A 12,588-nucleotide genomic window follows, 5' to 3' on the forward strand; every position below is an offset into this window, starting at 1 on the left:
GACGGACATACGTGACGTTCACTTCAGGGAACGGACAGTTCGGAGATAAACGGAGGACCATCTTTTGCTATGCATTGTTTTATTTCGTAAGATGCAAATGTAACGTGTATCATTTATTCTATTAAGTCTACGATCTACCGTTCTACACAATCACAATCACAAGTCATATCAATCGATAAAAAAGAATTATTTCTCACGATTACATCGTTTTTACTTGGCGGTCAGCGTGCGCTTACAATGGCTAGATACGATGATATTAACGAGGATGTAAAAGGTGCACGGCGTAACTCGGGCTTCATTGGCGGAACCCTGAAAAAAGTGTGACGAAGGGAGGACGCTTATATGGTGGGTATGTAAGTGGACGATGTGATGCTGCTCCTCAACAGCGTGTCCGAGGTGTGCTGCGCGCCGGAGCCCTTACGTGATGCGCGCTTGTGCGGATGAAGATTCAACGGGGGTAGGTTTGGGTGCTCGATTCTCGTAGGGGAACTCACGCGCGGACGAAGAGTTCCTCTCTGAATCGTAAGTATCCCTAAAATCACACGAGATTCAAATTTTTTTATAATGCTAGGCCATACAACACCCACTAATGCCCAAAAATGCCTAGTAATGCCCGAAACACCACAATGCTCAGCGGTTTACCCCTCAATTCACACTGATCTCTAATCGAGCTAATTCAAATGTTAAGTCAAGGAATTTACAGTTTAGTTAATATAATGTTAATTAAAATAATAACACCCGTTATATATGATCGCTGAAAAGATACGTTTTAAGAAATATAGTGCTCTTAAAATGCATCGTTGTATTGATCGAGACTGTATTACCGGACTCATTCGGCTCCAGAACGTCATTGAGCTGATAGTACTCAGTCTTGATGGACAATGGTTCCTCGTAGTCTACGAAAGCAGTGTTATCAAAAGCCTTGTCATCCTTCGGACGATTTTGCACCGGTGTAATGGCTGGTGGATCGGCGTACGTCTAGAAAACCATTAGTTTATATTCACACGAGTTATGTACAAAATGAACAAGTTCACTTCGTTATCCTAAGTTAGATATCTGGTGAGCAAGTTTGAGCCATTTTTTGTGCCTGGAGACGAAAATGTTGACAAGCCAGTGATTTTTAAATAATTAGTGATTGAAAACAAAAGAGAAGTTTCGACTTTTCTGAAAAACCGAGTTTCAATTTTTTAAGGAGTTTCAAGTTGATTTATCGAGGGTAAACAAAATCTTATTTTGCTTAATTATTTAATTATATTTAATTTTGCCTCAATTTTAACAGTTTTACTTTTCCATCAACGAACGTTCAAAGCCACTCAAAAATTTTTCTTTGCTAGGAAAGTTAAATTCGAAATTAATCGAAAAAAAAAACATGTTAATGGATAAGCATATTCGCGAACGAAAGGGCTCACTGGGGAAATGTTTCTAGGATACTTTGCGCAAACAAATAGTTGTCGTGTAATACAAACGTATTGTTAGATTGCCTTGAGTTTTACATGTTCGGTTGGTGTAGTCGAACAGGCACGCTTGTGGAACTGTCCACCCCCGATGGTTTCGTACGTATGCTCCTCCAGATAGTGCCTCGTGGTCCCGCGTGGGGTAAGGGTGGCCCACATGACCCGACTGTCCTGCATGGTGTCCGCCGCGCAAGGGTAGAGCACCGCCTCATTCTGAAGCCGGCCGTTTTTCGTCTGCATCCCGGACGCTGCGTTCGGCATGGAGATCACCCCGCCTTTCCCGTTTCTGTTGCTATTATATTTATCATTTGTTTCATTTTGCATTTCTCATGCAGAAGACAATGACATACCAGAAACATCGTAAAACTGGACCGAAATTATCTCAGCTTACTATTGGGTCTATTCTTCATAGGTGAACTGGCTGCACCAGTTCAGAGTTTAGCTTTCTTCTTCTGATGTGACAGGAAAAGGATAAACTCTGAACTATTGCAGTCAGTTCAGCTATAAAAAAACAACCCCATTGTTTCATTGTCAAGTAATGTTTTTGTGACGTAGGAATAAAATAGGACCTGGCTTTAATTCATTGGTGATATTTTACTTATTCGTGATTTTTTTAAATGTTGCAATCATAAAAAATCTCGCAAACAATATACATTTATTTTAGTTTCTGAGTGTATTTTAGTGTCTTATATATTTACTGGTATATCGTTTTAGAATAGTCTTCCTCATAATGTAAAGAAATACTTACAATTTGCATTTTAAGAGCAACGTCGCGAGTACTATGCCAATGAAAATGACACCGACGCATGAAGATATTAGAATCAAGAGCCACGTGTCATCAAAGACGGTCCCTAAAAATTCATATATGTATTTATGTCTTGTTTCCAATTCAAACAAAATACATATATAATAATTTACATGATCCAATTATTTATATTAAATTGTCTATAAAATAGTTTGATCAAAATTACGTGTTAAATTAAATGTCATCTCTTTTCCCGTGTAAAAAGAAAATAATCGCTTCTTTACCAACCTTGTTGAGGCATTTCTACATATTGAACACCTTCGGAACGTCGGTCGCAGAAGTGCTTGCAGGGACTGTCATTTAAATGCGGTGGAAATGGCAGGATATCAGAGCTCGGATAAAAATCGGATCCTTGCTGAAGAATGGCCGGGAACGGTGGTGGGGGTATGTGAAGAATGTCGGGGGGCGGTTCGAGTGTACAGTAAGCACAAGTTGAATTCATAATTGTGTCCAATGCTCTCATCTGTAAATTCATAAATTAATGAAGCTGGATTGAAGTGCATGTTTTACATCATTTATGATGTAAATTGTAAGGAAACACTATATGTACACTTATATATTGACAGGGATTACATTTTCTTAATTTTTTTATACTCTTTGTATTTTTATATATTTTATGTATGCATGTATACATATTTTAATTCGATCTTCAAATGTTTTCTCTGAATATAAACGCATATTGCAGTATTACACATGAAATAATAAACAAAAATCTGTACTGAGTTTGGACACAAATTGTATATCACCAGAAAACGTTCTTAATTAGAGTCTTTTATTTTCTGTAGTCAAATTCATATTGATAATTAAATTATTCTCTGTCTAAATTATTGACAAAGAGTTATTAATATCATTAGGTATTGTAGAAATAACAATTTCTATCTGTTTTGATAAATTATCATGCAAGTCATTTTTATCCAAATAAAAATCTTTCTTCTTCTAAATAAATCAAATGATTAATTAAACATGCAATAAGTTTCTATAATAAAAATTATATTAAAGATAAGAATGATTTTTCAAATTATAAAGATTGTTCTATATTTTAAAATATGTACATATCTACCTAAACTTAGATAGATAAATAAATTAAGAGAGAAATAAAACCGCGAACCAAAAAAAGAAAGAGGGATATCGTTATAAAAGGAGTATTTAGACTAAAATACATGTGAAATCAAATGAAATAATATATGTGAAACCTTCAAAAGTAATGAGACAACGTTAAATGCCCAGTCAGTCTTTCATTCCGTTTCCTTCCTCGTTTTCGTGATTGTGTCTCCGCCTCTACAGCGTCGAACCAAGCATCAATCTCACGCAAAATAAGCCGAGGATGTAGTTCAAGTAAATTCGTCCATTTTCCACACGTCACAGATCACTTTGTATGAGCACAATCGAGAAGAATATGACCGTGATAAGAAAATTCACTCTTACCATTGAGCACTAGCCCCGTGCGATTCTGATATCCGAGGGTAGTATTGGACCAGTGCAGAGCGCACGCGCGTTTTTATTGAACGTAAATGACAAACATAGCCAGTTACAGGAGTGAGCTATAGGCGCCCAAATCCTAAATTCCAATGTAAAAGCCGTTCTGTTACAGAAAAGTATATCTGTTATTTAACGTTTTTTTTCATGCTACTTATAAACTGATTTCATTATGTGTTTATTATAATATTCGTATTAGCATCTTTATTTTTGAGATGAATTAACGTTTATACAAATTATACACACGCGAGTTAATAATTTTCCTTAATTTATTTATAATAGTAAAACTATAAATGACTTTTCCACACTCTAGCAGTTTGTAATATAATATAATTGAACGTAGTTTATTGATAATAATATAATTAAATTGGGTATAATCTTACATTATAAATTTCACTTAACATTCTCGTTATTTTTTCTTAATTATGACAATAATATAATCTAGAAATACATAAATGTGACGAGTTATAATTGCATGTATTTTAACACTACCCTGTTTCTCAATATAATATTACATATATGTATATGTAATACATTTATATACAAAATTACGATGCTTTTTTATTGAGAATCTTTCTTTTACTTAATCCAAAGAAATATTTAACGAAGGGTGGGAATAATAAAAACCAAATTTAACGATCTGTAGGAGTCAGTAAACGGGGAAAGACTGAATTGCATAAACGGAAGTCGAGACGAAGATCTAGATACAAATACATAGTAAAAAACGAGGAAAAGAGCAATTAAATACAAATTGTAACGAGGACATTATCATTATACATGTCGTTCCATTATCAAATAATTATTTATTTCTAATCTGTAATTTGGAGGAAAATTGTAGTCTTATCATGTATGTTCTTATCATTGTATTTTAACATATACTCGAAGACTTTTATTTCTAGTAGCAAAAATACATTGTACAAAAAAGATATTTAAAGTTCATTTTCGTTGCATCAATTCAACTAAAATATTAGAAGGTCTATTGAATTATACTATACATATACATATACTATACATATACTTTGACGATTTCAGTGAGGATAAAAGGTCGAAACTAAAGTTGGATTCGTAAATATGTATTCCACATAGGAGATGTTATTGCCTTTGGCATTCGACCGTCTGTCAGTGACTCTACGAACACTCTTGATTGTGTGAGCATTGTTAGAAGTGATAAATTAAATAGAGAATTATATCGTTCAATTACATGATCTGAAGTATTTCAATAAAAGCACGATTATTTACTTTGTCAAGTAAGTGACGAGACATTTTCAAATTATGTACATTTAATATCTTTTAATTGAAACGCATTATAATAAAGCTTTGCACATGACGTTGCAATTGATAATATTTGATTCAAGCTTGTGTGTAACACCATGGAAAATAATTGCAATAATTCGCTCTTACTCGCTGCCATTACGAATGCCAGTACAATCGCGTAAAATAAAAATCTACACAAAGTTCTATTGCAATTAAATTCATTTTCCAACGTTCACACTTGTTATGAAGCTAAAGATTTATAAAAGATACGGACCGTATTCTACCGTTGCAAAAATACTTTTGATAATACAGACTATTATTTGTAGAAATGATCAAATTTAATACATCCGCACCGAATAAGTTAAGTTTGTTTGGCGAGCATGCGGTGAAGTATGGTAAACAGGGTCTGACGGCTGGCATAAATTTACGTACCACGTTGACATTCTCCGAATTACCGCATTCAGAGGGCATTATTCAAATGTACTTCCTTCAAATCAACACAGTCTTAAACATGCCTTTACGACAGTTTCTAGATTTCTATCGAAATTGCACGTTTAATGAAAACAATAATGAGTTGCATGATCAAGTGTCGCAATTTATCAAATCTCATTGTTCGTTTCGCACAGAGCATCAAAGGGCAATTGTACAATCATTCGTTTATTTGCTCACTTTCATTGCCCACGAGGAGAACATTGATATAAAATCTTTCTGTGTGCATTTGTCCACGCAATTACTGATAGATGAGGATTCCGTCTGTCTGGCATCATTCACAGTATGTCTAGCGGCATGTCTCTTACGTTGGTCAAGATTGCAGAAGGGTGCAATAGATGATTTCGATAGCAGCGATCTCAACAAGATCTTTTTGTATGCTGTGCGCAACGAAAGGTATTTTCACGAATTTGGAGCGATCGACGTTGCTGCATGCACGTATGGCTCAATAATACATCAAATTGGAGAGAAATTGCGTTACATTCCACTTTTTGAACTAATAAATGTGAAGATTCTGCTAGTCGATTCAAAACAGACGCAAAATCTAGAGGCTCAGATGCAACGAGTGGCAGAATTAATGAAGAAATGTCCCGAGGATGTCCACTCGATATTTAAGAGTATTGATATTGCAACAAACATGGCTGCTAATGCATTACAAGCACTTGGCCCTATCTATGCAAGTGATACATTTTGTATGGAAACGAAACGTCTACTTCTCATGATAGAACACAATATTTTACAAGTAAGTCTTATCATAGCGAGTTTCATAAAATGTCATTCTCTTAAATATTTCTGTGTAGCTGCGTTTTCTCACATTTTCATATCACATCTCTCGATCTCTATACATGGATTCCACAATTATCCTACGAAATCTTTTATATTTAAATTTCTTTTTTTCATAGGTTAACATTATCTTGAATCAGAGATTGCTACGTTCCTTAGATGTATCGCATTTTTCTTTGGATAAAATTTTCTTGATAACGCTAAGTTATGAATTATGCGGAAAATATACAGACATTGGTAGTGGCAGATATGCATACATTTGGTGTCCTCCGAACACATCAATCAGACACATTTTACGTCTCACGGCAGAATTGAAGACAAATAGTTTCAATGTCACGGAGACAACTTTAGCTTGCAGCGGAGTGAAAATTGAACATTAAAAAATTACGTTCTTCAACATAGATAACTAAATATGAAACTAAATATAAAAATTCATTAAAATTGATATTTCACTGCACTAATAAAAATGATAAAATTTCTTATGCATATTATAGATAATAAATGACTTGTGTCTTTTTTTATTTATATACACAATTGCTAAGATAATAGTTTATAAAACAAAGAGCGGTATTCATAGTCAGATCTTACATTTAAGACCGTCTTTAGATACACGCTGTAGCCAATAAAATGTTTCATACAGTATCTTAAGATAAACTTTTAAGGCGGTCTTAAATATGAGCTCTGACTATGAAAACCGGCCAAAATGTTTCAAGTATCCGTCTGCAAGAATCCATCATACCGAAATTAAGACGTTAAAGTTGCCCCATACCTGCAACTCACTAATTTTTCTTTATATCGGTAAGAAAATTATTAAAGTGGTCTATTGTTATTGAATCATTCTACACAAATTCACGATTTAAAGAAACGTTCTCAAGGATGAAAGCGGAAGATAAACTAATAAATATACATTTCATGTAGCGAATGTCACTTTTGTATTATACCCATCTTTCAGTTATTCGGATTCTTAGTTCGGTGAGCAAAGCTTTGTAGAAAGTAATAAGTATAATAAATCTAGCGCTGTACTCTTCAGTTATAAATGATATTTGTTGTTCTATTTTAGTATAATTAATTAATTAAATACCAGGACAATCAAATAAAAGCAAACCGTTTACATGAGAACGATAATAAAAATCGAGTTTCTCTACTTTTACAGAAACACTAAGAAATTATTCAGAAACATGATTCAGTTTAAAGTATCTGCACCGTGCAGTTTGAGCTTATTCGGAGAGTTCGTGGTGAAGCATTGCAGATCTGGTTTGACGGCTGGCATAAATTTACGTACATACCATGCTGACATTCATCGAGTCATCGGAGGACATTATCCAATTAGAGTTCCGTCAAATCTATCTGTTCTTAAGTATACCTCTAGAGCAGTTTGTATTGTTTTATCGCCACTGCGAAGAAGATATAGTGCGGTTGCGCGAACACGTGCTACAATTTGTCACCTCTAATTCGCATTTTTATAGCACGGAGTATCAGAAGACAACCGTACAAATATTCATTTATTTGCTTGTCTACATTACTCACGTAGAAAAAATCAAGATATTCGGTCCAACTTCATTATCTCACCTGATTAACCAGTTATTATAATAAAGAATCAAGAGATAAGAAATGGAAAATAAAACTGAATTAGTAAATATATATTCTACGTAACATAAATTATTTCTCACAACATTTTCAGATTGTCTTCCTCAATCATTAGTATCCAGAGTTCTAAGTATAATACAATATAATACAATGTAGAGGAAAGTCCTCTATTATGAGATAGGCTCCTGATATTAGACAATGGGTCTTCAACTTTACAAGTCCAGTGTACCAAGCCCTTACCAATTTTACAAGTCTTTTTTCGCCACGATTACACGCATCACGATCTAACAATGAATTTTCTACTAAACAAAGTCTCTTTCACTCCAAAGGCAATAAATTCATGGTGGAACCAACAGACAGTGCCTATTAATTTAGTAGAAACTCCGTTATCTCATATTAGGAGCCTATCTCATAATAGACGACTTTCTATGAAGTAAAAAAAGTGACCTTTTTGACCAGCCAGCTCCATCTAGTGTGCCATTGTATGAATTTCGGCGTGGAAGCGTCTCGTCTGAATGTAGGTAAACTTATCGACGTACCACCTACATTATCACCCCACGCTACTCCATAATGCACTTATCAGAATAATCAAAGAAATGCGCCATTATTTCGCGAGAGGCGCTGATCGTTGATCAACAGATGCAATTCCATCGGGACTCGGGGCTGTTTGGGACCTTTTAAATGATATTGGAAGAGAAAGGATGACGCTTTCCTACAGTTACACCCCGGATTACTTTTCGCTGACAGATATTTTGTGTACGGAGGAGCGAGTATCGTGCAAAGTAGAGGTCACGCTGCCTCGCCTGGGTAAGCTTATCAAGATTTCATCGCGTCCCTTCTGCATTAAAGCAACAAACTTAATTTATCAACCCTTAATTCAATATAATAATAACGAGAACGAGAAACAATGAAATGGAATTGTGTTTCTTCGCAGAAAAAGCTCTTGAACGTATACGATATAATAAAGTTTGCCGACCTGGAACAGCAGTTTAACAGAAGTCAGATATCTTACTCCTACGTCACATTTGTTTTGCATGTAGAAAATAAGATGTCTACCCTTGTACTAATCGTTCTACCTTGTGTCCTGTTGCACAGGTTTTCTGGACCTTTCTTCGGAGTCGGAGAACCTGACGCCGGGTACGAAGCTGGAGCTTCCACTATGGTTGGCGCAACCGTTGAATAAAGCAAGGGAATCAATAGTCAGCGTGGACATACCCAAGACGTACAAGGAGGGCTACAGGTGCGTATATATGCTTGAGTATTGTGCAGAGCGGAATTTATTTCCATCGGGGGGAGTTTTCTAACTTGCGTCTCGTGCGCGTCGCAGGGAAATTTTATTAGCAGACGCCTGTACCGTCGTACTGAATAAATGGAATCCGTATTATTACGAGCTGGGAATGTATTTGCGGAAGTTCAACAATCGCGACTGCGAAATGATAATCGACAGTTTGCTACTGGTAAGTGGGTTGTGTCAACCTTAAGCCATTTGTCCACTGACTTTTTTTCAATCTCTCCCTTTACACCGTCGGTCTCTCCCTTTACACCGTCGACATCTTGGCCATTACTCTACTCTTGGTGTTCTTAAGTCTTACTATTTTCCCTGTGTTTTGTCCTCTCTTTGATTTGCCTTTTTGGCTACTTTTCCTCCAAGCCCTATTAGTTGCCTCTTATAACATGGAAAGCTAGCCGGATGATCTATTCGTCGGCGGATCATCGCGCCATCGTCAACTAACTTACATTTAATTATATCCTGTGTCATTCAGACTTTTAGATCGCGATTTAGACTAGTCATGGACTGGGCGCAAAATCCTGTCTCCGATCCTATGCTCAATGGTTTACTGCCGAGATTAGAGAGAGACCTGTTCTTTACGGGCAGGAAGGCCAAGCTGCAATTGAACGAATGGTTGAGAAAGGGCTCGAGCGTTATCGAAACTTCACAGAGCGCCGTGAATCTTAGGAAGCGAAAACGTACGGACTGCGAGCTAGATTGAAAGGTGCGCTACGCACGATGTGATAGGACAAATATTAAGTACAATAATTTATACTTGCGCGATGTAATTTTTTTTTATACGATTGATATAACAAGTGCGATTATAATATTAAATACAATTTATTGTCTTATACATTGAAACTACATATCCCTTTATTTAAAGATACAAATATATCTGTGTAACTTATTACTTATTAAATAACAATTAAAAATGATATATATATGTTTATATACATATGTATCTTGCATGTGGAATCAGTCACATTCGAACTGTCAACAATATATATATATAGATATATATATATATAAAGAATCGTACAACAAAAAGTGGTAATATCTATTTCACAACCCATGACTAAAAATTGTTATATACCTTAGTAAATATATATACGATGAAACACTAATATATTACACTTTCCAGTGGAATATCGATTTTTTATTAACAATGATAATTGTACGCGTTTTCTTTTCTCTTGCGCTACTTTATACCTTATATTAAACGTTAATATTTATTAAACTCTTCGTACAAAAATATAAAATATATTTGCCGAGCTAATTTGCAGTATCTACGACTTATATTAAAATATATGTCTTTTTTTGTATAGCGTTATGTGTTGTGAAACTTTGTTTATATGCATGTGACACTGAATACATGTCATGAAGAACCATACAGAATATAGTAATGCAAATGTAGTATATTTATAAAATTATTACAACGATAGAAAATCAAATTATAGTCAAATTTAGATAAGAAAAAAAGAGATAACACTCGCAAATAAAATTATTTGCAAATTTCGATTACGCACATATGTTGCGTAAATCTTCTAGATCAAAACCAACTCTTATCAGGCCTGTTAGATATTTTCGAAATGGAAGCGATTCGCCGATCCGTCTCGAGTCGTACTTCCACATGATTGTTCTCATAGTTTACAATTGTTCTTGCATATCATAATTATAGATTTCCGAGCGATCGATGTACATTTATAATTACGTTATAATTCGTACTCTCATCATACTTCTCTATCTCATTAACTTTACTTGTTATCTGATTATTATGCTATTGCTTTCTATCCGGCCATAATGTCAGTGTTGACAATTCGCTAAAGACTAAACACCGCGATAAGATGCACTAGCCATTTTTTGATTAGGCACAGGCCACTGTGGCAGACCGGCTCACCGCTCGGCATTCGCATGCATAAAATGGCCAACCGCCTGTGTACCCCTCATCACTACTAACGGTAAATTGCATTGCAATGGCGCACTTTTCATTTTGCAGAGAACCCGCGCTCAATTATTACGTTAGCGCGCGTGTCTCATTAGTTATTTTAAGACTATCTATAACGCTTACATCGATACAGCTACATACTCTCTTGGAATGTTATACATATTGTTATACATTGCTGCATCTATTTACACTACATCACGAACTACAGTGACGCTATTCACCCGATTCGGACTGAGCAGAATAGTAGAAAAAAATATAGATATTTCTCGTTACATCAATGCTTGATGTTTCCTATAATAGTCGGTTATGGCCTTACAATCTATTCTTTAAATAAGGGTTTGAAACCGATATTATATTTCGATGAATTCAAATTTCGATGTCGTAAAATAGCAAATTGAAAATCGAGCTTTGTTGGTCAGATGCGATGAAAATGGTGCAATCAGGCTATAAGAGTTCTTTTTCTTTACAACGAGAATTCACCGAGATTGCCTCCGGTTTCAGTCCCTGTTCCAAATTGGTCGCTAATAATTATTATTATTAATTGCACAGTTGTATTACACGCATTATCCCTCCAGTCCTGATCCGGACTTCGGAAACGGCCCGAATACTGTCGCAACAGTAATAATAACAATAATAGTGGCAAGACACGATCTTATCGCTTATCACATTCGTCTTGGTCGGCAAATTAATCGTTATCTGTACAGGTGCGGGCCTTGGCTAATCGTGAGTCGCAACTAGATAACACGACCACAGCATGCCGCGTCGTTATATAATCATGTACATCTGGATACTCTCGCGCTAACTCCTCTCACATGTTGCAACGCGTGCATCGATCTTTCGTCTCTCCCTCCCACCCCGCTTTATTTTACGGACCAATGTCAACGATTACATTTCATTCGACTAACATAATACGCGCTGTTTTATTAATTGAGCAACAATTTTTGAGCAGAACGTCGTTGACTATCCAACAGTGAGCTCAGTTGCCGGAGCTAGTCAGAAGCTGGTCTCGGGCTCGAGGCTGGGCTCTTGCTTGAAGTATCTGAAGTCCTGGTTCGGCGTGAGGTCCCTCAGGATCATGACGGGCATCTGGTCGGTTTGCGGGCTCAGGTTGCCGGTGTTCGCCGGCGTCAGCGGGCTGCTGGGGCTCTCGTTGCTGCTCATATAACTGCCTGGCGCGGTGTTCGAGATCGGCAGCGGGGTGGCGGTGCCGTTCATCTCCGACGTGGTGCCGCCCAGGAATATTTCCTGCAGCAGATTGTCGATGTGCGCCACCCCGAACAGCCTCACGAACTGGATCTGCTCAACCATCTGCCATGAGATCGACTGCAGAGCCGGTAACATTAGCAAGATATCGCCAAAGTGCCCTGGCAGATCGCAGCGGTGATCGCTGATGTGATTCTCGAGCTTTATCTGGATGTTGTGGCGCAGCTCCCGGACCGTCTTCTGATCGCTCAATCCTTTCGCGTCTGCAACGAATGGAGAATTTATAGGGAAGAAGCTCGATTGTCCCCAATCGCGGGGATAC

At 36.6% G+C, this 12,588-nt stretch overlaps 4 protein-coding genes across 10 annotated transcripts in view; 2 read left to right on the plus strand and 2 right to left on the minus strand.

Moving 5' to 3' along the window:
• Positions 1-62: 62 nt before the first annotated feature.
• On the minus strand, positions 63-3,747 carry LOC105569632. Of its 3 annotated transcripts, none has more exons than XM_012026252.1 (6): positions 3,685-3,747; positions 2,488-2,722; positions 2,203-2,305; positions 1,482-1,746; positions 825-978; positions 63-532 (listed from the first exon to the last, which is right to left on the minus strand). In XM_012026252.1, exons 1-6 carry the CDS (start codon positions 3,685-3,687, stop codon positions 339-341), a joined length of 954 nt encoding a protein of 317 aa, XP_011881642.1. In that variant the 5' UTR covers positions 3,688-3,747; the 3' UTR covers positions 63-338. The 3 variants fall into 3 exon arrangements, with proteins under 3 accessions (XP_011881642.1, XP_011881644.1, XP_011881643.1); XM_012026254.1 differs by having other exon boundaries at positions 3,453-3,734; XM_012026253.1 differs by lacking the exon at positions 3,685-3,747 and having other exon boundaries at positions 1,494-1,746; positions 2,488-3,210.
• Positions 3,748-4,831: 1,084 nt separating this feature from the next.
• Positions 4,832-6,730, plus strand: LOC105569633 (mevalonate kinase-like). Its single transcript, XM_012026255.1, has 3 exons — positions 4,832-4,982; positions 5,316-6,220; positions 6,381-6,730. Exons 2-3 carry the CDS (start codon positions 5,318-5,320, stop codon positions 6,639-6,641), a joined length of 1,164 nt encoding a protein of 387 aa, XP_011881645.1. The 5' UTR covers positions 4,832-4,982; positions 5,316-5,317; the 3' UTR covers positions 6,642-6,730.
• Positions 6,731-8,465: 1,735 nt separating this feature from the next.
• Positions 8,466-10,521, plus strand: LOC105569636 (DNA replication complex GINS protein PSF3). The gene is made up of 4 exons (XM_012026261.1): positions 8,466-8,655; positions 8,944-9,088; positions 9,176-9,305; positions 9,612-10,521. Exons 1-4 carry the CDS (start codon positions 8,550-8,552, stop codon positions 9,837-9,839), a joined length of 609 nt encoding a protein of 202 aa, XP_011881651.1. The 5' UTR covers positions 8,466-8,549; the 3' UTR covers positions 9,840-10,521.
• Positions 9,943-12,588, minus strand: part of LOC105569634 (hepatocyte nuclear factor 4-gamma) — a 38,656-nt gene continuing 36,010 nt past the window's right edge. For all 5 annotated transcript variants that reach the window (XM_012026256.1, XM_012026258.1, XM_012026257.1 and 2 more), the window contains one exon: positions 9,943-12,529. In XM_012026256.1, the coding sequence (XP_011881646.1) occupies positions 12,057-12,529 (473 nt within the window). In that variant the 3' untranslated portion in view covers positions 9,943-12,056. The remainder of the gene's footprint in view (positions 12,530-12,588) is intronic.

This window comes from Vollenhovia emeryi, unplaced genomic scaffold (assembly GCF_000949405.1).
Source record: "Vollenhovia emeryi isolate VEMERY1.0 unplaced genomic scaffold, V.emery_V1.0 DF939123.1, whole genome shotgun sequence".
Classification (NCBI taxonomy): Eukaryota; Metazoa; Arthropoda; class Insecta; order Hymenoptera; family Formicidae; genus Vollenhovia; species Vollenhovia emeryi.